This window comes from Phodopus roborovskii, unplaced genomic scaffold (assembly GCF_943737965.1).
Source record: "Phodopus roborovskii unplaced genomic scaffold, PHOROB, whole genome shotgun sequence".
NCBI lineage: Eukaryota > Metazoa > Chordata > Mammalia > Rodentia > Cricetidae > Phodopus > Phodopus roborovskii.
This window is the reverse complement of record NW_026126585.1, coordinates 5,792,858-5,818,507: the sequence shown is the minus strand read 5'-3', so window position 1 is coordinate 5,818,507 and position 25,650 is coordinate 5,792,858. Positions and strand designations below refer to the sequence as shown.

Below are 25,650 nucleotides of genomic sequence, written 5' to 3'. Positions count from 1 at the left end.
TGGTTCACAGTAATTGCATTCTTTCAGAGTGAGGTAGATATTTTCTGTAATGTGGGTAGTGTGATTGTTGAGATGGTGAGATGCTCTTCATTCTTATAGTAGATGAGACAAGGACTTTAGGAGGTTTTGGCACAGGAAACTATGCAAATTGCCTACATGAGGAATGACTGTGTGTTCACTAACACTGAGGTCATGTAGATCTAAAGGGTTTGAGGCATCTGTTTGAATACAAATTTATATCAGTGCTTGAGTCTACTTGGAAATTTTAAATAATAATCTTTGTTTTGTTTCCATTTTTCAAAACCCAAGGACCCTTGTATTCTTTTTTCCTTCCTTTAGGGGATAGAATTTTTTTGTCTCATAAATTATATTCATTAATAAATAAGCCATCACTTTTCCTAGGAGACGGCCAGTGTGGTTGTGGGCCCAGACAAAATTCATTAACCTGTAATGAGCAGTGCCCTCCAGATTTCTGTCCAACTTCCTGTTAGTTTTCAAGGACTCCGGAGATGTTGGTTTTCCAAAGTAGGGTCAGAACTAACCATGTCTTCTCTCCTTAGGAGGAAAGGATGAGGAACTTGGACTAGCCATGTCTCTCCAGTCCTAACAAAATCATTTTTGATAATCAATTGACAATCTAGAACTTGAGATTGAAAACATTTTTTGGTTTTTTGTTTGTTTGTTTGTTTTTTGTTTTTTGGAGACAGGGTTTCCTTGTGTAGCTTTGGAGCCTATCCAGGAACTAGGTCTTGTAAACCAGGCTGGTCTCAAACTCACAGAGATCCACCTACCTCTGCCTCCCAAGTGCTGGGATTGAAGGTGTGTGCCACCACCCAGAAAAAGCATCATATTTTAAGTTGTGTGCTATTGATCATATTAAATGTTATATTACATGTAAATATATGTACATTGGGGCAGTGGTGGCACACACCTTTAATCTCAAAACTCATGGAGGCATAGGCAGATGGATCTCTGTGAGTTCAAGGCCAACCTTGAGTGAGTACAGAGTGAGTTCCAGAACAGTCAGGGCTACACAGAGAAACCCTGTCTCAATAAATAAATAAATAAATAAATAAATAAATAAATAAATAAAAATAAAACAAACACACATACATAAATGAACATGTATAACACACATTTTATAAGTAGATAAGAAAAGCCAGTGTGTGTGTGTGTGTGTGTGTGTGTGTGTGTGTGTGTGTGTGTGAATGCATGCACACATGTGTATACACAAGGAAGCCAGAAGAAGACCTGTCTTCTTCGATCATTTTTACGATATTTTTCGAAACAGAGTCTCTCACTGAACCTGGGGCTAACCAGTTCTTCCAGACTTGCTGGTCAAGGAGCCCGAGGGGTTCCCCATCTCCTCCCCAGCATTGGAGTTCACAGGTACAAACTGCCGCAGCCACGCCCAGATTTTTACATGGGTGGCTGGGGATCTGAACTCAGTTCCTCGTGCTAGCCCAGCAAGCAATTCCCTGGCTAAGCCATCTCCCGTCCCATGTTTCATGCCCTTTAAAGTTTCAGGTGACAGGTGTCCTCGAACCCTCTTTGCAGTCAAGGTGAGGTGTAACCCATGAAGAGAGGGATACGTAAAAAGTCAAATACTAACTCACCCTTTTCTTCCCCCAGCACATTGCCAATATTTCAGATGAAGACACACACCTTCACATTCTACCACCACAGACCAAATACTTCAGGATCGCCTATGAGAAGAAGGTACTGTCCCTGGGTCACCCTCCCCGCTGAGGGAGATGTGGGCTGGGTTGTGGTCTCTGTCTCGGGCCCTCTAGGACAAGAGCCTGTGCACCCTCCATTCTACCCCACCCCGAGGGCTGCTGTCTGCCAGGTCTGGGGCCTGTCCCAACACAGCCTACCTGCCTTCCAGGAGCACCGCCTCATCCCAGGCTTGTCTCTCATGGTCACTGTTACATTTTCTCCAGATGAGTGGCGTTACTATTATGACTGCATCCGCATTCACTGTAAGGTGGGTTTCTGGAAGTAGCTATCTGGGTAGTAGGGTGTGTGTGTGTGTGTGTGTGTGTGTGGTGTGTGTGTGTGCGGGGAGGGGAGGGACGCTTCATATCCAGAAGGAAGATGAAGAAGAGCTAGAAGGGCCTCTCAGTTTCTCATTGTTGTAGGAGCTAGATGGCCCACAGCTGTACCTTCCTTCCAGCTGCAAAGAGATTTGGATGTGGTGATCCTGGGCAGGCTCCCAAAACATCCTACTGGTCTGGTGCCTAACACTTAACATACTGTAGCCCAAAGGGAAGAAGATAGAGCCACGACAACCCCTCAGCACTCTCGGAGTGGCGGTTGAGGCTGTGGGCTCAGGGCTGCGCCTGCATCCCAACAAGGATGTAACCACAGAGAACCTGGGAAGACTTCCTAGACACTGCACTGCATCCCTCCACTGCCCATGCCAAACCTCCATTTATCCTGTGGCGCTAGGGCTAGAAAACAAATAGTGCCCCATTCTGTCGTTATAAACACGGTGACTGGCCCGAGGCTCCAGGAGCAATGTCCAGACAGTGAGGCCTTGGAGACCTGACCTGAGGTGCCCTCACTGGTTGATCTCTCAGGAGTCTGTCCCAGGTCCCTTCATCCACCCTCCAGGCGGAGTCAGCAACTCCTGCAGCCACCTCCCCTAGCCACAAAGTTAGCTGCACTCAGTGGGAGGCTCCAATTTATCAGCAAACGGGCTTCCCTTTTCTTTCAAATAATGTGTTTATTACTTGCAACTTGTATAGTAAGTAAGGTCTGGCTTAAAGATACGTTCCCTCTGATTTTCATTTTTAAAAGGCCTCTGCCTGTGGTTTTGGTACCGAAGAGGCTGTGGCAGAAGGGTCCCAAGTTCAAGGCCATCTGGGTTACATAGCCAAACCCAGTATAGGAAATGAAGTCAAGGCTAGGGAGACAGTTCTGTGGGAAAAGCACCTGTTTTGCGAGCCTGAGGACCTGAGTTCAAATTCCCAGAACCCGTGTAAAAATCTGGGAGTGGAAATACACACCTGTGTCCCCAGCACTGAGCCATGACAGAAATGGGAGGATTGTCCAGACTACCTTGTCCTAGGTTAATTGAGAGACCTTGTCTCTAGGGAGTAAGGCAGAGAAGGATGGAGCAGGGTACCCAATATCTTCCTCTGGCCTCTTCATGCATTCACAGGCATGCATGCAAACACTACACACACACACACACACACACACACACACACACACACACACATCAAACAAATACATAAAAACTGAATGTTCGAGCATAATGCAACCCAAAGATACACTGATTTGATAGGTGCCAAGGAGAAAATAAGAAGACAACATCACTGCCAAGGGGAAACAGGATAAAAATGAAGCCTGCATTTCCATAATTAAAGCGTTAGATTCCCATAAGAACAGAATTCTTTTATATGTGCAATTAGAAAATTCTACAGCTAGTAGCATGCAATGGCCTTGTATCTGAGCCAAAACGTTTCAGACAGCATTGACTGTCATTGTTTGCAGTCACAGTATGCCGCTAGTGTACATGTCCCGTATTCAGAACCAAGGCTACAGTGGCATCAGGCAATGGACCGTGGGCAAGTATTATTGGAAACCTCTCAGATTCAGCACGCATCTGATTCTTAATTTTTTTTTGTCATTGTGCATTTAGAAACCTTTTACTATTACCAAATATTTTATAGCCCCATATTCAGTTATGTGACCTCACACAGAGTCAAAGAAGCTGAGGTACAGAGAGTCCCAGGGTGTGTTTCACTAAGCGAATAAAGGTATCCCATATCGATGGGGTACTCTTTACATGTTAAGGTCATAGCCTGCTTTGAATTTTAAAGATATCCTTAAGGGAAAGTATGACTATGTCCATTTTGTTGAGGACCAAACAAACCTGGAGAAATCACAGGCCTTGTTCAAGACCGCCACCAAACTAGAATGAGCTAGAACCTGTCTTTGTGCTCTCTTCCTGCTGAATGGCCTTCCACTCTTGGTCCCTAACTGATGTGTTCCCTTATGACTTCCCCAAGAGGAAGCAGGTACAGCAATGCCTTCATATTTACACTGGGGATTAGTGCCTTAGCTTTCGTGGGTAAATAGCAAACAGGGTTCCAGTTCGACAGGCAATGCCTTTAATCACAGAGGCAGAGGCAGGCAGGTCTCTGTGAGTTTGAGGCCAGCCTGGTCTACAGAGCTAGTTCCAGGACAGTCAAAGCTATTACACAGAAAACCCTTTGTTGAAAAACAAACAAACAAAAAACAACAAAAAAAGGATAGACTTAAACATCGTTTGTGCTTTGTTTATGGTTTAAAAATGCAAGTTTTAGGGGTTGAGAGATGGCTCAGTCAGTAGAGTACTCATCATGCAAGCAAAGGACCAGAGTTTGACCCCTAGAAGACACTTTTTAAAAATGATAGTTATGGTGATATATGCTTGTCATCTCATTGCTGGGGGTAGGGTAGAAGGGTAAAGACAAGAGGATCCCTGGGGATCCTCTCTCTCTCTCTCTCTGTCTCAGTTTTTTGAGACAGGGTCTCTTAGTATAACAGCCCTAGCTGTCCTGGAACTCACTCTGTTTACCAGGCTGGTCTCAAAATCACAGAGATCCACCTGCCTCTGCCTCCCAAGTTCTGGGATTAAAGGTGTGCACCCCTGGGACTCTCTTGATAGCCATCCCAGAATATTTGGTTAAGTTCCAGGCCTTCAGGAGACCTTGTCTATGTAATTAAAAGGTAGAGGCACCTAAACAGTGATATCCAAAGTTTTGGCTTCCCTAAGCGTGCACACACCCACAGAAATTCACCTACACGCATGTTCATACATGTACACTCACAAAAGATAACCAGTATTTCTAACGTTTTACTTAAAGCACTGAAATTTCCTAAGGAAATTCTTTAATGATTAAAGATGTTTATCTTTCAAAGTGATAGTTTTCCAAACGCTAAATTTAATCCCCTACCCCAATTTCAGGGAGATGACACCCTGCTTGTTCCCATTCACGCCTACCCTGTCTTGAATAACCTGGACTTCCCCACGTTTATAAATCTATCAGATGTCCTCCTCGGAGAGAGGTGAGTTCCCAGAGTGAACCAGTCAGACATCACAGGGTGTGAAAGGTTAACAAACAGAGAGCTGGAGGACGGATGGGTCGGCAGTTGAGAACCCTTGCTGCCCTTGCAGAGTTCAGTTCCCAGCACCCATGTGGAGTGGCTTGCAACCCCCTTAACTCCAGCTCCAGGGGCTCTGACCCCTTTTTTTCCACCTCTGCAGGCATCCATGCACACACACACATACACATAATTTTTCTCAATTAAGAAACGTACAAGTGTGACTGTATGGCTCAGTGGGTAAGAGTGATTGCTGCACAATCGTGAGAACCTGAGTTCAAATCCCAAGTGTATACAAAAAAATAAATAAATAAAATAAAATAAAAAGCTAGGTGCGGCAGTTTGAATGTAACTGGCCCCCATAATCTCATAGGGAGTGACACTATTAGGAGGTGTGGCTTTGTTGCAGTGGGTGTGGCTTTGTTGGAGAAGTATGTCACTGTGGGGATGGGCTTTGAGGTTTCCTATGCACAGAATACAGCTCAGTGTGTTAGTTGCCTGTTGCCTGCAAGATGTAGGACTCTCAGATCCAGCAGCATGTCTGACTGTGCACCACCATGCTTGCCACCATGGTGATAAAGGACCGAACCTCTGAGACCGTAAGTAAGCCACACCAATGTAATGTTTTCCTTGTAAGAGTTGCCATGGTCATGGTGCCTCTTCACAGCAATGAAAACCCTAAGACATGTCGTCACATGTACCTGTAACCCAAGTACTGGAGTTGGGGGAGTCAAGGAGATCATAGGGTCTTCATGGCTGGCTAGCCTCGTAAAAAAATGGCAAGCTTGTTGGTGCTGATGAGTTGTTGTTGTTTTTGTTTCTGTTTTTTTAAAACTTGATACAAGCTAGAGCCATCTGGGAAGCAGGACCAGCAGTTGAGAATTGCCTCCATCAGACTAACTTGTAGGCAAGCCTGTGGGGCATTTTCTGGACTAATGATGGATGTGGGAGGTGCCACTGTGGGTGGTGCCACCCTAGGCAGGTGGCCCTGGATTATGTAAGAAAGCAAGCTGAAGAAGTCATGGGGAGCAAGCCAGGAAGCAGCCCTCTTCCATGGCCTGAGCTTCATTCAGCTCCTGCCTCCAGGATCCTTCCTCATCTCCCTTTTGTAATAGACTGTGAGATGTAAGATATAATAAACACTTTCTCCTCAAGTTACTTTTGATCATGGTGTTTATCACAGCAGCCAGGAAGCAAACCGGGGCCCTCCAGGCTCAGTGAGATACCCTGGCTTAGGGAATGAGGTGGCAAATGAGAGAAGACACTTGGCATGCTTCTCTGGCTTCCATACAGATGCACGTGGGGTACACACATATGCACATATGTGACGGGGGATGTGGTTCTGTATGTTTGTCTCATTGGTTGATGAATAAAATTCTGATTGGCCAGTAGCCAGGTGGGGCTACCAGATGAGGAGAATTCTAGGGACAGGAGCTGCCAGAGAGATGCCATATAGCCACTGGGAAGATAGGCTATCAGGCATTCTCTGGTAAAATAAGGCTATGTAGGAATACAAAGATTAGTAGTTTGGGTTAATACTTAAGAAAGAGCCAGCCAGTAAGAAGCCTGAGTCATCAGCCAAACAGTGTATAATTAATATAAGCCTCTGTGTGTTTTAAGCCTGAGTCATCAGCCAAACAGTTTATAATTAATATAAGTCTCTGTGTGTTTATTTGGGACTGAATGTTTATTTGGGACTGAATGGTGGCAGAAGAGAAATTTCCATCTACACATATCACATAACACATATCACATAACACACACACACACACACAAGAAAACATAGACTTGTGGTTTTTCTGATAAAAGTTAATCCTGGCACCTCAGTTAGACAGGATTTACAGCAGCAAAAGACAAAACAATATGGTTCAAACAATTCGAACAAACTGGTTCCAAATACCATTAAGAAAGGGGGGGTTGTTGGGTTGTTTGAACTCTCCAGGTATGGCTGGACCCAGAATCAGTTGGGAACTCCCTGGTTCTTTCCTTGTCCTGTTTCTGCTACCTGAGCTGTCCTTCTCAATGGCAGGTAAGACAGTGACCCACGCTAGCCTGGAACAGAGGGGACAGGAGGGGCTCAAGAGTTAGGCCAGAACTCACGGCTGTGTCTATTGAACCGGTTTGGATCACATGACCTTCTATTACCCAGTCTTCCTTTGGAAGAAGGGAACGCAAGTGAGACCATACCGCGGAGTCTGTTCTTCCTGCTGTGGAAATGGCTAGTTATTCCAATTGTGGCTCAGTTTATATTCATCGTGCGTGCGTGCGTGCGTGTCTATGGTGGGCACCAGGAGATAACCTCAGATGTTGTCCCTCAGCGCCACTCACTTTTTGTCTATATTCATTTATTCTTTTGACACAGGCCCTTTCACTGTCCTGGAACTTGCCAAGTAGTCTAGACTACCTGGCCACTGAGCCCCAAGGATCTGCCTGTCTCCACCCCTCCTGGGCTGGGGTTACACGTGCACACACCCCATGCCTGGCTTTCTATCGCATGGCTTCTGGAGACCAAACTTGGGACCTCATACTTGCAAAGCAAGCACCTTACCAATTGACCCATCTCCCCAATCCTGCATAGCACATTCTTTCAGCAAATACTAAACACCGACCAGCAGGCATAGTGCCGTCTGCCCTAGAGATGTGAAGGAGATGGCATTTGGCTGCTAGTTATAGAGCGGGTGTGTAGGTTGTTCAAAGCTTGAAACGCTCAGCTCAGGTTACATAGAGAACTGGTCTCTAAAAGAAAAGTATTGAAATCTTTTTCTTCAGCCAGAGAGATGACTCAGGGTGTAGATGTACTTGCTTCCAAGCCAGACAACCTGAGTTCAACTCCCGGAAGGAACCCTTATGATCAAGAGAGACAGCCCATTCCTACAAGTTATCTTATGATCGGCACACACATGTGTGACACGCCCAATGAATAATACATACATTGTTTTGGTTTCTTTCAAAACAGGGTTTCTCTGTATAATACCAACTGTCCTGGGACTCACTCTGTAGACCAGGCTGACCTCAAACTCGGGCCTCTGCCTGCCTCTGCCTCTCAAGTGCTGGGATTAAGGCATGTACTACCACTGCCCAGAATAAAAGAAAATCTTAATTTTTTTTGTTGTTTAAATAAATCTTTCGACTCTGTCAGGAAATACCTACTGTCCTAAGAACTCCATCTGTCCAGTCCAGCTGTCTGGCCCTCCCCTGGCCACCTTCCCTTTCCCACTGTGGCAACACACCCTGACAAAAGTGACTTAAAGGGGGCTGAGAGGGACAGACTTCATGTTGCTGGGGAAGACATGGTGGCAGGCAAGGCAGGGATGGTGTAGGACAGGAAACTGGGTGATCACATCTCCATCCACACACAGGAAAAAGAGCAGCAGGCATGGTGGGACCCGTAGCCCTCCACCCCCTATCCCCACTCACACCCCCACCCCCATCCCCAGCAAGGTCCTACCTCCCAGAGGCTCCACAGCCCTCGCAGACCTCACCATCAGCAAATGTTCCAACACCTGTACCGACAAGGGATGCTTTACACACAAACCAGGGCCCCTACTGAGCCATCTCCCAGCACACAGCTTGTAGGTTCCCGGCCTCATGCCTTCCTAGTCCCTGTCTTCCCCCAAACCATTCTTGCCGGACTCCATGCCAGCACATCCTCCTCCTCCCTCTCAGCCCTTCCTGTCCTCACCATCTTCTCAGACAAGCGGTCCCTGTAAGGACCCCAGGCAGCTAAAATGTGAGCTTGCTACACTGGTGGAGTACATAGGCAGTTCCCATAGGTGGGCCAAGTCGGGCATTTATCAAGTGGTTGAGCCAGGGAACAAGAACTCCCCGATTCTCGAGTTCTCCTTTCTGTCTGCAAGCCACCTCTCATTTGGGTCACAAGCAAGGCCTACGAGTTGAGGGGGGAAATGGTCTAAGAAAGCGGTACAAGCAGCATGCCTTTTACTGTGACCATCAGTCACCGGCCCTTGAGACAGATTTCCACCCTCCCCGGGGCCTCCCCCCAAGCTATTTTCCACATAATGCGTCTCATTTGTATTTAGAATGAAAAAAAAATCAGCTAAACAATTTACTTAATTGAGTTACTGTTTATAATGGTATAATACATTTTTTAAAAAATCTCTTAAAAGATAAACACGCTATTTTTCTCCTCCAGACATCCTGGCAGCAGGCGGTACCTTCCCAAGACTTTTGGCCTTTTACAGTCTCTTTAGCAACGTTTAGCCACCCAGACCCTTCCTTGCTTCGTTTGGTCCAAACCATTTGCTACTAGACATTTGAATAGACATTTCTCAGAAGTGTATGGCTCCTGGGCCACCTTAGCGGTCCAGTGTGTCGTTCGGATGGTTCTTCATTCAGTACTCACTCATTTCTCGAATGCCTGATGTGTTAGGCGCTGTCTCAGTCCATTTTGTTGTTGCTGCTATAATAAAATAGCTGAGACTCTGAATTATGAAGAAGAGTGCACGCACTTCAGCTCTTGGTTCTGGAGGCCGTTAAGAGCATGGCGCCAGCGCCCCTCAGCTTCTAGGCAGACCCTAAAGGAGATAAAATCAGGTAGAAGAGAAAAGACCCAGGGGCCCTTCATCAATGGCATCACTGCTGTGAGGGTCAGGGAAGTGACAGCGGGTGCAACCCATCACAGTGGGGAAGACAGGCAGCAGAGGGCGAGGCAGCTAGTCCCTGGGGCCACAGTCAGGGAACAGAAGGAGATGGATGAACGCGGGTGCACAGCTCCCTTTCCTTCTTGTTAAGCCCAGGACCCCAGCCCCTGGGATGGTGTAGTCCACGTTCATGGTAGCGCTTCCCTCCCAGTTAGCCCTGTCTGGAAACACAGATGTGTGCAGAGGCCTGTCTCCTACTTAGGATTCTAGATCCTGCCAAGATGTCAGTCAGCGTTGACCATCACCGTGCACTTAATGCACCTGTGTGCCCTGTTCCCCTGCAAACCCCTGGAGGGAGGCATTCACAAAGCCAGGGTCCATCTTTCTTCTCTTGTCTATGTGGGTTATTGGGATCAAAGTCGGGTCCTCATGCTCGGAGAGCAGGCACTGTACCAACTGACTGAGCCATGTACGCGTAACATTTCTTCTGCCGAAGAGGAACTGTTGGGCATCATGAAGTAGAAAAGCAACGGAAAGACGGAAATCCGTCAAAGCACAGGAGCCTGGTTTCCTTCTCTTTCTGTGACAAATACCCTGACCTGAAGCTCCTGAGAGGGGGAATAGTTTAGGTGCAGGTCCTACCGCATCACCGAAGGAAGTCAGGGCAGGGACTTGGAGACAGGACTGTTTGCTGTTCCACACCATGTTACCTCCAAATAAGGAGCTCACCTCAGCCAAGAAGCACATCAGGAAGGCACCCTGGAGGATGCTGGGTGCTGGGCTGGCTTGAAGGCTGGCTTATACTTAGCTAGCTTTCTTACACAGTTCAGGACCGCCTTCCTAGGGACGGTGCCACCCACAGTGGGCAGGGCCTCCTATATCTATTAACAATGAAAGCAGCGCCCCACCCCCTGATATGCCCATAGGCTAACCTGATCCATACTGTTAATGCACCGAGGCTTCCCCTGCCCGAAGACTCGAGGCTGAGTCAAGCTGACACTCAAAGCCAACCGGGACACGGGGACTCGAGAGAGTCTGTTTCCCCCTTTGCGCATAAAAGAATTTGGACGAAATTGTTAGAAGTTGAGGACTTGTGTTGAAGTCACTCGTGGCTTTCTTACTGTGGGATACTTCTGGGGAGGAGAGCAACCATGACCTGACCTAAGCTTCTCTGCAGTCTGGACGGTATCTCCATCCATCTTCCTCTAGTCACAAAGTAGACTTGTTCGATTCATCATCTACTTTTTTTTTTTTTTTTTTTTTTTTTTTTGGTGGCTGGATCTGACCATTGTTAGGTTTCCCTTACTGTGCTAAAATATTATGAGGACACTTGCCAGCTAGCCATAAACAACCTTGGTGGCTTAAGATCTGCTAAAACGCACCCTGACAGTCTTTGTAAATAAGACAGTTGCATTCCAGTGTCCATCCAGCATCCCTAAGTCAAACAGTGTCCCTGCTGCGTGCAGAAGGACCTACTGTTCTCTATCCCTCCGTGGGCTCACTTTACAGTTTGCAGCTAGATAAACTCGACCATGCTGGCTTGCTGAACGTGGTAGTCCTGGGGCTGTAGGAGCAGTGAGTAAGTGCCTGCTGCACAAGCTCGAGGGCCTGAGCTTGGATCCCGGCACCCTCATAAAAGCCAGATGTGCATCTGTGTCCCCGGCACTAGGCCAGTGAAGATGGGAGGGTCCCTGGAGCATATTGGCCGGCCAGTTAGCCAAACCAGTGAGGTCCAGGTTCAGTGGGAGACTCTCAGAAAAGGAGGGGGGCAATAGAGGAAGGCAACATCCAGTGTAGACCTCTGGGCTCCATACGCAGGCACGCACGCGCGCGCGCGCGCACACACACACACACACACAAATTTGATAGTCACTTGATATCTCTGAGATTATTGTAGCTGCAAATGGAATCTTATCCCTTCCTAAATACCACAATAAGTGGCATCCTTGTATTAGATATGGGAATTTTGTACCATTCCACTCTCCTGGTTCTGAGGAGGTTGCATTAACTCATCTTCCTCTGTCTTTCTGGCTGTGTGTCATGACACACACCTGGAATCCCAGCACTCAGTGGGTAGAGGCAGGAAGATGAAAGTTTGAGATCATCCCCAGCTGCATAGTGACCTTAAGGCCAGCCTGGGCTACATGAGAGTGGATCAAAAGTAGAACAAATGTCTTTCTGGTGCCACATAGCCAGCCGAAACCCGGAGCCAATCCACAGGCTATGTCTCCCATCGGCCATCTTTCTTGCACCAACCAGCTAGTGGGTTATACATAACTCATGATGGCTCATCTTGATTGTCAACCCAATACGACTCAGAGGCACTGTAGAAACAACTCTGGACATGTCTGTGAGAGAGTGTCTAGATTTACATAACTGAGGGGGGCAGACCCCAGAATGTGGGCAGTACCATCCTGTGGTCCTGCACTGAATGCAAAGGAAGCAGTGAGCTGAGCACCAGCTTCCTGACTGTGGTTGTAATGTGACCAGCCACCTCCAGCTTCTGCCATCACGCCTCCCCTACCAGAACGGTCTGTGTCCCCAAACCATGAGCCAAAACGAACCATTTCTTAAGTTGCTTTTGTCAGAACAATGAGGAAAGTAACTAATACACATGTTGGACCTTGTGGCTCATTTACGTGTGGGAATAACCAGTCAGAATTCTGCCCCTGGCTTTTAAAGCCTCTGGCTGCATGGCAATGTGTATTCTCTAAGCAGCACTGACAGGACAGATTGATGACACAGACAGCAGCTAAGTGTAGCATGCCCTTTGCCGACTCTGAGAACCAGCTGCCCCAGGTCACAGCAAACGCATCGAAAGAAGCCTAAAAATCCATCTTCACGAAGAGCTTTGAGGAAGAGAAAAATTATTCTTCCTCATACGAAGGACTCTCTGTTTGTGTGTCTCAGATTCAGGGTAGAGTTAAAGAAATAGCAGTATTTTATGAAAATGTCCCCACGTTGGCAAAAAAAAAAAAAAAAAAAAAAAAAAACAGCACATTTAAGAGTCTGAAGGAAATGAAGCAGTTTTTAATATACACTTCTGCAGGAAGAGATGCCAGCATGGAGGGGACACAAAAATGGCTGGCACACTGATTTGGTACAACACTGTGGTTTTCTCATACAAAAAAAAAAAAAAAAAAAAAAAAAAAAAACAGGGGCAATAACAACTTGTTTCTTACACCAGTAAGGATGATTTAACCCCGGGGAAATACTTCGTTATTTCAGCTTTTCTGCCGCCTGGATCTCTGAGAGAGCAGTTAGCTTACATCTCAAAATCGGTATTTGTACGAAAGAAATGACCATGGGTTGAAGAGATGGCTCCACTTAAAGTGCTTGCCTCACGAGTGTGAGGACCTGAGTTCAATCCTCCGAAGCTGCGCGTGCACACACACACACACACACGTACACACACATGCACACACACATGCATACACACACACATGCATACATACTCTTAGGCTTCCTGTCACTTGACAAGCACCCGTATTTTTGTTATCTGAACAACTGTCTCCTTTGTAGTTGGAATTTCCTTGATCTAAGGTGCTTTGCCTGTACAACCTATCTAGCAGTTCTTGAGACAGTCTTATTTTCTGATCTTAGCAAGAAAGCAAACCATTCCCACCCGAAACTCTAGGGATCACTCTGAACAGTAATGCAAGTGCCTAAGAGCTTCCCCTTCACCCAGCAGAAGAGGGCGCCAAACTCAGGTAGGCAACAGAGGGGACTTCCACTGGAAGACCTGAGTCAACATTTTTTTTTTTTCCCCCAAAATTCTGGACATAAGGATCCTGAGAGAAAGCAAAGGAAAGCCCAGCTTAAAAACCTTAACACACTCTTCTCCCATAGTCTTAGTGCATACTGTTCATGTGGCTTTCGTGGTGGGTAAAATGACCTAAACTTATGATAGGCTCCAAGAGCAAATGAATGTGTGCATGAGGGGTGGGTAAAGGCAGTCTATTTCTCAATCTAGGGTCATCCAGTCTACAATTCATGCATTCAGTATTCATGCTTAAGCAGCCATGCTAACTTCACATACCAAGTCCCGACAATCTTTATTGTTAGAGTAAGTCTTCATGCGGACTGGAGATGTGGCTAAGTCCAGTAAGTACTTGCCACCAAGCATGAAGACCAGAGTTCAGATCCCTAGAACCCTTGTGAAAGAGTGGGTATGGTAGTAGTGCATGCTTATGATCCCAGCACTGGGAAAGTGGAGACAGGGAGATCCCTAGGGCTTGCACACACACAAAACATTCATGGATTAATTGCTAGGCCTAACACTGAAGAATATAACATATACAGGGGTAGGGGACACTTGGCCCTGCCTCCACCGAAGGTGCCAGGCTTTGTTGACTCCCCAAGGGAGGCCTTATCCTTTCTGAGGAGTGGATGGGGGTGGATTGAGGGGAGGTGGGGGGAGGGGAAGTGTTATGAGCATGGTTTTCCAGCCGGCCTGGTCCCAAAGCCTCGCATAACATACAGAGACTGTATTAGATATAAAGCTGTTGGCCTGTTACTAGCATTTCTTATTGGCTAGCTCTGTCTTAAATATTAGCCCATTTTTATTAATCTAAATGTTTCCACATAGTCTTGGCTTACCTGAGAGAGGGCCCGACGTTCTGCTTTCTCCGTCCTCCATCTTGAATCTCCTCCCTACTACTTCCCTGATCCCTCCTTGTCTCCTAGTCCCGCCTATCTTGCTTTCCTATTGGCCAACAGTGCTTTATTCATTAACCAATACGAGAAACATATTTACAGAATGACATCTCCCATCAGAGAAGGAGGGCAGGGAAGGGGGAACTGTGGTTAGTATGTAAAATGAATAAAAGCAAGTAAACGAATATAAAATAAGGGATGGCAATGTCCACCCAAAGCACCTTCCTTCATGGTCATGGGACAACTGTGCCCTGACCTTCGGAGTGTGTCTAGATACTCCCCTCCCTCCGTGGTTCACGTGGCTGCTACATCCCAGATCTATAGTACTGCAGGCGGCACGTGATGCATGTGCACAGACCCACATGTGGGCTCACAAACACACATGGGCATGCATTAAATATGCCTTTTAAAATATGATGATTGAGTTCTTGTCAAATAGGACGAAGGAGTAGCTGCTGACCTGCAAAAACTATGATTAAAATTCCTTCCTTTCCTCCCTCTGTTCTTCCTTCCTTCATCACATTATAGCCCAGGCTAGCCTCAAACTCCGTTTGTCCCACCTTGCCGCCTTTGTGTGGAGCTGGGAATTGAACCTGAGGCTTCCTGCTTGCAATGCAAGTGTCCTGTCAACTAAGCTACCTTCCCAGCTGTAATCTCATGAACAGCTGCCTTCTCTTAGACATGGCCACAATTTTTTAGCCCAATTCTTACACGAAGCAGCTGAAAAACCAGAAGTATTTAAGTCTCACTTGTTTAAAGGGAATCAATTTCCTTTTCCAGGGAAGAGCACAGGGCTTGGTTGGTATTGGACAATACCCTGAAAACATGCGTACAGTAACATACAGACTGAGCAGGTTATTTTTATGTATTGTGGAATACACACACACATGCAGCAGCAGCAACAATTGAAGAAAAGAGACCATGAATTTGACAGAGACTGGAGGGTGGGACACACGAGAGGTTTGGAGAGAGGACAGGGAAAAATGATGTAATTATAATCTCAAAAGAGAAAGTCTATTTTAAAGGAAAGAAATACATTTCTTATTGCAACCAAGAACGAGCCTTTTCTTCTGATAGCTGCAGGTGGATGGACCGCCAGGACGCACAGGGAGACAGCAGGGTGCCCGGCTGGATGTGTCAATCAAATGTTGTTATAGGCTCTTTGGCTGGGAGGAACTGGTTTGAATACAGCATGTGGTCTCTTCAACCACGTAACCTAAGGAAGCCGCTGTTCACAGCTATTAGCGTGTCTTCATATTTTCCCCCAGTCACACTCGATTTTTCTCCATATGGAAAAGCCAGTCCCTGCAGGAGGCCTTTCAGCTTCCTTCCACCCAGCTGAGTCCACTCCCCTTCATTCCTCACCACCCCCACCCCCCCCCAGCTTCCTTCCTGGATCCTGCCACTAGCTCCTCCTCTTCTCTAGGCCCCAGACACAGACCCCACTGCCTCCCAGGAAGCCATCCCTGAATCTCACTCTGTATCTTCACTAGCCCATGTTACCTACCCCCGTGGGAGCTGTAAAGTAGGCATTCATTGTTTGCTATCAAATGCGTTGTTTCCATTAAGGATTTTGTGTTGAGTGAATTTAACATTTATTTTTTTTTTCATGTGTCTGTTTAGTTGTGTGTTTGTGTTCACATACTGAGGGAAGGGCTGGTCCTGATACACATTTGCACGTGTGTGGAGGCCAGAAGACCTTGGGACCTGGGGTTCCATGGTTCTACAAGGCTGGCTGGTAAGCAACCTCAGAAAATCTGCCTGTTCCTGCCTCTCTGGCATCAGGATTAAAACTACAAAAATCCACACCACCAACTTTTTACATGGGTGGGGGATCTGAACGCACATCCCAGCCCCTTAATATATAGTTTGCAAAGGCATTTTATTCTGTAAGATTCTAGTCATACGAAGGACCTATAATCATTACATTCTTGGGGATGGATGTAGTTGTGGCTGCCAGTGGCTGGGGAGGGAGACGTTCGAACTTGTGCCAAGTGGGGACAGGGTTTAAACAGAAATAAAGAGTCCTGTGGGTGGCTGAAGGTGGCATAGCATTTTGGCTATTTAATGCCACAGAATGGCATGCTTAAACTGTTTAAATAGTAAATGTCATCACGAATTTTTAAAGAGGGCGTTTGGGAGTTTGGTGCCGGAATTTGAATCCAGAACCCCAGGCATACTAAGCAGGTGCTCTACCTTCGAGCTGTAACCCATAACTGAAGGTGTGAATAAACTGTATATTCTCCCTACAGATGACAGATGTCAGGTCATCTCTGCCTTTGTGTGTGTGTGTGTGTGTGTGTGTGTGTGTGTACGCGCGCGCGCGCTCATGTGTGCTAAAGGTCGACACTGAGAGGTCTTCCTCTCCCACTTTTCACCTTATTCTTTTAGAAAGTGTTTCTCTGAGTCGGAATGAAGCCTGTTGTGGTCCCAGACAGGCCCTGCTGGGACCCAGCTGTCTCCACTCTCCCAGGGCAGGGTTTCGGGCACACCCTGCCACACCTGCTTCTGCTGATCCTGGGAATCAGAACTCAGGTCCTCAGGCTTGCAGGGCACAACTTTACAGTCTAAGCCATCTCCCCTGATCCCTTCCTTTTCTAAATTCAGTGTTATTCCAACGCCCACGTCTAGAGCTCACTGTTCCCCAGTATCTTAAACTGCTGGTCATAATTGCACATGTGGATTGTAAACACATAAACAGGAAAAAGTCTTCCAAATGTACGTCAACCAAAATAATTCAAAATCAAATGTGTCGTCCATCTCAGGTATTTTGAGCTGTTCTGGCCTCTGTTGCATGCAGATACCATGTGTGCTCGCTGACGCCTCTGAACACAGAGAGTGTGTGTTTTTTATGCTGTCACAGAGCACAACCCTGCTCAGATCAGAGACTATTGTATTCTAACAATGGCACTAAAGATTTTTGTTCTGATAGAAACATAATGGACCCTACCATAGAGGAACTGTATCTTGTATTTATTGCTGCTTCATCCTACTCACCCAGCTGTTCATCAACAGATGAATAGAGAGTGAAAATTATATATATATATATATATATATATATATTATATGTATATATACATATATATTTATATATGCTATTCAGTTCTAAAAATGAATTTTAAATATTTCAGGAAATGGATGATTTAGAATGTATAATATTAAGCAAGGTCACCTAGTCTCAGAAATAAAAACACTACATGTTCTCTTTCATATGTGGAGTCTAGTCAATAATATATGTACATATATGAATGGTTGTGCATGTGGCTAGACTGTAACATAAAGAAATGAGAACAAGAAAGGCCATGTATAAAAGGATGGGGGAGGACTGAATGCAGGCAGTAGATACAAGTTATAAAAGAGGATATAAAGCTACCTGTTTTTCCATTGTAATTCTGTCATGGATTTCTTGGTTTCAATGCTAATTCTAACTGTATAGAAATCCATTGAGTTGTGCAGTCTTTGGGTCTTCTTAATTTTGGTGTGTGATCTTTTTATTAATTGGCAGGTTTTTCTGCAATAAAGTTTATAAAATCTAAAAAAAACCAACGTTTTAATTGTAGAAAGCCGAATTACATATTAAATATTAGAATTAATGTTTTCATATTTTCCTATGAGAGCATGTAAGTGAGAGACCAGTGTCTTTGGATATAACAGCGATTCTCACAGTTCTGAGGCCCAAGCACATGGCGCCCATGTGATCCAGTTCATAGTGGAGGCTCACTTGTGTGTTTCCACTTAAAAGACATGGGTCCTACATGTCCAAGGTCTGGTGTGTATGATGAGATTGTAACTATATGTACATAAGGTCATATGAGTGAGCTCCCAGTTCTGGCTCTCTCTCTCTCTGTGTGTGTGTGTGTGAAGTTTTATAAAATATGATAACTAATAATTAAGTTGCCATGGCTGCTGAATCCAGCCATCGTGGAATAGCACACATCTGTCATGCTTATTGTCCCTTGCCCTTCACTCTCTAGCAAAGGAGCCAAATCCTATTATGGTAAAAGGTTCATAACACTCTCCAGACCCTCAGGGTTTTAAACAGTTTATTTGATTTTAAATCATCTCCAATAAGTTCACTCTAAAAAAAAAAAAAAAAAATCAGAGATGGGATGAGAGAAATTTGAATTTGTTTCTCTCTCTCTCCTTCTTTTCTCTCTTTCCCTCTCTCCCTCTCCTTCCTTTCCATCCTCTCCTTCCCCTCCATCTCACCCCAGCTTCCTTCCGACAGGGTCTCAGGTAGCCCAGGCTGAGGACTTGTAGCCTAGTGACGTTGATCCTCCAGCCCTACACTCCCAAGTGCTAGGATTGCAAACTTGCACCACTATGCCGGGTTTGTGCAGGGCTGGGAATCAAACCCAGGCTTCACAACTGCTAGGCAGGCACTCTACCAACTGAGCCATATCCCCAGGCCCTCCCTTCTCTTCTAATGATCTCTTCTAATGATGATGAGATTGTACATAGCACAAAGGCTTAGTATTTAAAAGGTCTGTGTTGTGATTTATTTAAAAACAGGAAGTGATTCCTTTAAAGTATTTAACAAGATTGATGAAATGATTAAATAATTAAGATAAGGGGATAAGAGTTAAGGTGGCCTCCCAGAGCACCAACTTCCACCTCCTTAATTACCTGATTCATGTAAGGTAAAGAACTCTGGCGTAAGGCCCTCTTTGCTTCTGAGAATACCAAGAATGAGGTATTTTTTCTTCACTGTAGCTCAGATCAGGTTTACTGTATTGATCAATTGGGATTTAGCTTAGAGGTGTGTGTTGTGTGTGTGTGTGTGTGTGTGTGTGTGTGTGTGTGCCTGCACAGGGCAGAGGCCAAAGAATATTGGGGTTCCAGCTCTGCCATTTTCCACCTCCTTCCCTTAAGTCAGGGTCTCTCTCGGACCCTGGAGCTGGGCTGGCAGCCAGCAGGCCCCAGCATCCTTGAGCGACTTGCCCCTCTGCTAACACTAGAGTTACAGCTACGCTGAAGCTTCACCCAACATTTCAGGTGTTTGAGCTCAGGCCTTAGTGCTTGTACAGCAAACACCCTTACCCGGCAAATGGTGTCTCCAATACTGAGGAGGTTTAATTGTTTACTTGAGATGCTGTCTCGAGAAAGAAAGTTGCCAGGCTGGCTTTGAACTTCTGACCCTCCTGCCCCTGCCTCCCAAATGCTGGGATTGCAGATCTGCACCACCTCTCTCAGTAAACACCAACTTCAGTCTTCTTGCTTCTTGTACTGGGCTTGAACTGGGGACCTCACATCTAATGGGTGTCTCAGTTCCCGCTCCTGTTGCTCTTACAGAATAGCCTAACTGAAGCAGCTTCAGGGAGAAAGGGCTAAGTGGCTCATGGCTCCAAGCCTCAGCCTGCTCTCTCCATGTCTGTTTACTTGTTTTCTGCTCTTTTGTGCCTCAGAATCCCACTCACCCACCCTCACCTTCTGGCAAGGGGCCCTTCTGAGGCCTTCTTCCGTAATTAGCATAAGGAGATGATTCCTCAGGGCTGGAAGCAGTGTGGTGAATGTCCTTAATCCTAGCTAGCACTCTGGAGGCAAAGGCAGGCCTGTCTCTGTGAGTTCAAGGCCACCTTCCCAGGTGAGTCTAGAGTGTGTCGCTTTGGCAATTAAAATGAACTGTCACACAGGGAGTGGAGAGATGGCTCGTAGGTTAAGAATGCATGCCACAGAGGACCTGAGCCCATTTTCCAGCACCCACATCTGGCGGTTTACAGCCACCTGTAACTCTAGCTCCATGGGCTCTCACAGAGACCAGCACTCACATGCTCACGAGGCTTAGGAGTGTTTGCTGCTCTTGCAGAAGAGCAAGGTTCAGTTCCCAGCATCCACATGGTGCACATACATACACGCCAGGATTTAACACAGACACAAGTAATAAAAATAAATGTTAAGATTAAAACAAACAACTAGCCATTGTGGTAATTGAGCACTGGGCTACAATCCCCACTGCCTTGACACGGATGGGAAGGACAGGAACCAGAGCAGAGCGCATCACAGACTCCTTTGCAACCTGGGTGACTTGCATCAGTCTGGGGCCTTCTGAGTCACAGCGTTTGGAATTTTGTCCCCTTCAGGAACTGTTTGTTTTTCCAGGCTGGCAAGTGCATCAGGAACTTGGCTCTTGGCAATCATCACTAAACAAATACCTTAACACCTTTTCTGGGAATTATCAGAGCTTGGGAGTTCATTGAAAATGGGCCATTTGTCACCAATGGGAAGAACCCCAAGGGAGTCTGGGGGGAATTGTTTCAGTTCAAAACCATTCAGCCATGTGACATTTATTAGAAGAGCCTTGAATGCCACACAGGGCCTCTCTGGAACAGCTCTGAGTTGACACCTACAGGTGTCACAGAGTCCCCTGCCTTACGCTAGAGACCATTGCCCACACCCAGCTTCCATCTTTCTCATCAATCATGAGTGGATTCCAGCCCCTGTTGCTGTAACAAAGGGTGTTAGTTCAGTCTAACCAGTTTGGCTGGAGTGTCTGCGAGGCTCATGTGCCTTGTGAGCCCTCACCTTAGACAGCCATGAGTATTCATTACTTCCTAGATGCTATGAGCAACAACAACAACAAAACTGATAAAAAGCAAAATGGTTTGTTTTCGCTGGAACTTCTGGGGTCCAGTCCATCACGGCACGGCGGGAAGGTATGCCGGCAGGGGCACAAGGCAGCTGGCCCCATTGCACCATAGTCAGAAGCAGAGAGAAGGATGCTGATGCCCAACATCCTTTCTCCTTTTTACTCCATCCGGGGCCACAGCACATAGAATGGTGCCATCCACACTTAGGGTGGGTCTCCCCGCCTCAGTTAATCAAAACTAGAAAATTCCTCACAGACATGCCCAGGAGTCTCTGAAACGCAGCCACAGTTGCATGCTGGTTTCTAGAATCAGGGCACTTTTCAGGGAGTTCGGGTTGGCTGTACACTGCTAACAGAGCCTATGCTAGAACAGGATGTATAGGTTTGGTAGAAAATCCTGTAAACCGAGGTAAAGAAAGGACCCCATGTGAGCATTACTTTGAGAGAAAAATCTAACCCCATCCAGATTTTTTCTCTCAACTTCATATCCTGTTCTAATTTTTAAAAATATAACTATAACATGAAAAATAAAAGACCCAGAGACTGATATTGGGGTTCAAACTTCAAGCTGAAGATCAGAAAAGCAAAGCATCCTGGCCACTATTTCAGGCTGAATGGGCTAGTTCTGTCTCCACAAGTTCTCACCAAGCCTCACACTGTAACCTCTCCTCCGTGTGGCTGGAGAATTAATGCTACTGGAGACCCTTCTTCTGTCTCTTATACCCCTCTAGTGCTGGGATTAAAGGTGCGTAATCTGTTGCTCTTTTAGACTAATTCAATGCCATGTATCCCTGGGTGGCCTTGAACTCAGAGAGATCCACCTACTTAATCTTGAGTCCTGAGATTAAAAGTATGTACCACCACCTCCTAGCCTCTGCTGGAATTAAAGGTGTGTGCCTGGCTTCTATGGCTTGTGGCTGACTTTGCTTTCTGCATCCTCATGTAAGTTTTAATGAATAATAAACACTATATCACTACATATAACCTAAATCCAGTTGGTATTATCTGTGTGCACATGGGTGTAGAGCTGGGCCCTACAGCACGGACAACCTACCAAGGGCCATGATCCTGAAGAAAATTGGCTGGCTTTCCTAGTAGCACCAGACCTAGGAGCGGGCTTTGTGAGCCCTTCTCCCATCGGTGCCGGAATCAAATCATTTATCTTCTGCCGTAGCCACAGTTGTTGAGAGGTCTTGAGTGCATTGGCAATTTGACTTAAGTTTGAAACCACCTAGAAAACACACATGGGTGTGCCTGTGAGAGCACTTCCAGAGGAATTTAACCGAGCTGGGAAGACCCACCCTGCATGTGGTGGCCTCATCCTGTCGGGTAGTGTCCCACATTAATAAAAAGGAGAGAGCAAGCTGAAGAGCAGCATTCAACACCCTCTCTCTCCCTGACTGCAGAAGCAGTGTGACTAGTCTCCTCCTCCTGCAGTACGTCTTCCTAAGCATGATTGTTGTGATATTATTTTTAAAAGATTTATTTTATGTATATAAGTGCTTTATGTGCCTGTATGACCTTATGCCAAAAGAAGGCATCAGATCCCGCTGTAGATGGTTGTGAGCCACTATGTGGGTGGGGGAATTGAACTCAGGACCTTGGGAAGAGGAGCCAGTGTTCTTAGCCACTGAGCCATCTCTCCAACCCCCTTGTCCTGGCATTATTAAATACATAGAAATTTTAGCTAGAAGAGCCCTAGTAGGGGTCACCCCTACAAAGGGGCAGAGATAGAAAACGACTGCCCATCAATGATACTTTATTTCTTTGGAAATGTTTATAGTTCTTAGGAATGAACAGAGAAATCTTAATTGGTCAAAGATATTTATATTGGAACTATTCCTGACATTGCACCTATTTTTCAAAGCCCAATAATATTGCATGGGAGATAAGATTCTGGGACACAATATAGGCTGATTGATGTTTATTCAGGGTCAGAAACAGATGACCGCTATGGGTTCCTGCTTCCAAGGATGCCCCCAGATGCTCTCAGCAACCCGACCAGGAAGTCAGAGCACAAGCTGGGGTCCAGGACCCCAGACCAAGTGGATATCTCACTACACAACAAAAATGCTTTGGAGATGCTTTTAAAGGCCACATTTATAGTCCCGTAAATGATTACTGAAAACCAAATATTTATTGAGCTGTGTGTGTATGTGTGTGTGTGTTGTGTGTGTGTGTGTAGATCTGGGATAGCACTGAGACTCCAAATCCAGGGCAGGTGAGGCCCAGTGTGTGGTGGTGAAGTCCACAGTGAGTAGGTCAGGTGGGTCCCTCCCAAGAAGACAGATTCCCCCAACCTGGCAGCTCCGCTCACTGTGAGTACAATGGAGTGTGAACAGGGATGGAGCCCAGTTGGTAGAGTGTTTGCTCACAATGCTCCCAAAGCCCTGGGTTCCATCCTCAGCACTGCATGAGTAGTGCATGGCTGTGCATGCATGCAATTCCAGCCAGCGCTTACGAGCTAGAGAAAAGACCAAACACTCGGGATCACCCTTGGTGAGAAAGTTTCAGTTGTGAACGTGACCCGATCTGGAGTCACCAGAGAAGAGGCTCTCAATGTTGGGTCGTCCAGCTCACGTTACCCTGTCTATCAGGAATTATCTTGATTACACTAACTGGTATGGGAAGACCTGTTTACCGTGGGCGGGGGGCATCATTCCCTAAGCAGGGCATCCTGAACTGTGTGAGAGGGAGCAAGAAGGCCGAGCACAAGCAGGTATGCATTACTTCATGGCTCTCAGCTATCGGCTGTAGGTGCTTCAAGATCCAGCTGATTCGGTTTCTCTACAATGAGAGACAAGTAAGCCCATTCCCCCTTAGATTGCTTCTGTCCAGGGAATCAGAACCAGACACTTGGCTATGCAGCAAGTTCATGCCGGCCTAGGCTAGGCGAGAGCCTATTTCTAAACCTTTCTGTCTATGTGGGACAGGAAGCGCCTGCTGATGTTGGGTGTATGTATGGCTGCCTGCTGTGATTCCTGGGTCTCCATTCCTTTCTAAGTTAAGAAGAATGATGGGCTCCCTTTCCTTCCTGTGCTTCTTCCGCAGCAAAAGCTACGTGATCCCCCTGCAGTGCAGCTGCCCTGTGGATTTTGAGTTCCATATCACCTTGCTTCGGTCTCATCAGGCCTTTACAATCGCGCCGACGTCAGGTGAGGATGGCGTGATGTCACAAACCCGACTGCCCAGCAATCTCAGGCCCGAGGCAGGACTTGGAATATTAGTGGCTTTCTCCGTGGCTGTGGCAAAAAGAAAAACAATGTAAGGAAGGAAGGAAGGGTTTGTCTCACAGGTTACAGGGGAGGGGGAGAGGGAGGGGAAAGGCATGGTGCATGGCGGCCGGAGCATGAGGATGCCATGAGGTCACATGGCAATCACAGCCAGAAGGAGACAGATGGATGCTGGTGCCCAACTCATCTTCCTTTTATTCAGCCCAGAATCCCAGCTCATGGACGGCACTGCCCACATCCAGGACAGGTCTGCTCACCCCAGCTAGATATTTCTGGAAGTACTCTCATGGACACTCAGATCCGTGTTTACATGGTGACTCTCAGTCCAGTCCAGAAGATAATGAACACTAGCCAGCATGCTTAGAGAAAACACACACAGGCATGCAAACATGCATACACATAAATGCATCACACACACACACACACAAACACACATATATGAAAATGGGGGAGGCTAAAATGAATCAAGTGTAAATTGTTTCAAGACACATTTCCTCTCCCAAACAGCTTGGTGGTAACTGAGCCCACCCTAAGCTACCACTTGCTTGTTACCACTTGGGAAGTTCAGTTTTCAGGTGGACGGTATGCACAAGCGCTCATCTCATCACAGATCAGTGTGTCCTTTATGCCTTGTCCCATTTTACAGATGAGAAAACTGAGGCTCAGTTAAGGCATTCATTCAAGCTGAGCTGCAGAGTTCCTGAGTGATGGAGGCCCAGTGACCCTTGAGGCCACCATCTTGCCCTAGGCTCTGCCTCAGTGAGGCCTGGGGGGGGGGGCTGTCTTCTTGGCGCCTTCCTCCACAACCCTAGTGCTAGAACGTCTGCAGATGACTCTTACACCATGCAGCTGTTAACTGTGTCTTACGGAGATTAGTTCACCCCAAGCCCCACAGTCAGTGGGACCCTAACTCCTAGAAGGTTAAAACACAAGTCAAGCATGAGGCTTAGACGACTCTATGAAAATTCCTGGATAGAATAATCTATACTTCCGAGCTGCTGGGAGGAAACATTTAAAGCTTATGATCACATAGGTGATGTCACTTACATGTGGGATCTAAAAAGTTTGGTGTCATAGGGTGTAGCTCAGTTGAAAGAGTGCTTGCCTGGCATGCCCTGCATAACTGCACACCTGTAATCCCAGCACTTGAGATATGGAACCAGGATGAGCAGGAATCCATGGCATCCATGGTCATCTTCAGTCACAGAAAGCGAAGGCCTGAGACAAATAAGACCCTGCCTTTTTTTTTTTTTTTGGCCTGGTGCACTGATGCATGCCTTTAATCCCCGAATTCGGGAGACACATGAAGATGGATCTCTGTGAGTTACAGGCCAGCCTGGTCTATGTAAGGAGCTTCAGGACAGCCAGACTACACAGAGAGACCCTGTTTCCAAAAAATAAAAAATTTGTTTTAGGGGCTGGAGCGATAGCTCAGCCGTTAAGAGCATTGGCTGCTCTTCCAGAGGTCCTGAGTTCA

General features: G+C 46.4%; 1 protein-coding gene across 1 annotated transcript in view; it reads left to right on the top strand.

The window, feature by feature from the left end:
• Positions 1 to 25,650, top strand: part of Cfap221 (cilia and flagella associated protein 221) — a 68,970-nt gene that overhangs the window by 8,122 nt on the left and 35,198 nt on the right. The window contains exons 4-7 of the mRNA XM_051203980.1: positions 1,633 to 1,719; positions 1,889 to 1,987; positions 4,961 to 5,061; positions 23,992 to 24,095. Of these exons, the coding sequence (XP_051059937.1) occupies positions 1,633 to 1,719; positions 1,889 to 1,987; positions 4,961 to 5,061; positions 23,992 to 24,095 (391 nt within the window). The remainder of the gene's footprint in view (positions 1 to 1,632; positions 1,720 to 1,888; positions 1,988 to 4,960; positions 5,062 to 23,991; positions 24,096 to 25,650) is intronic.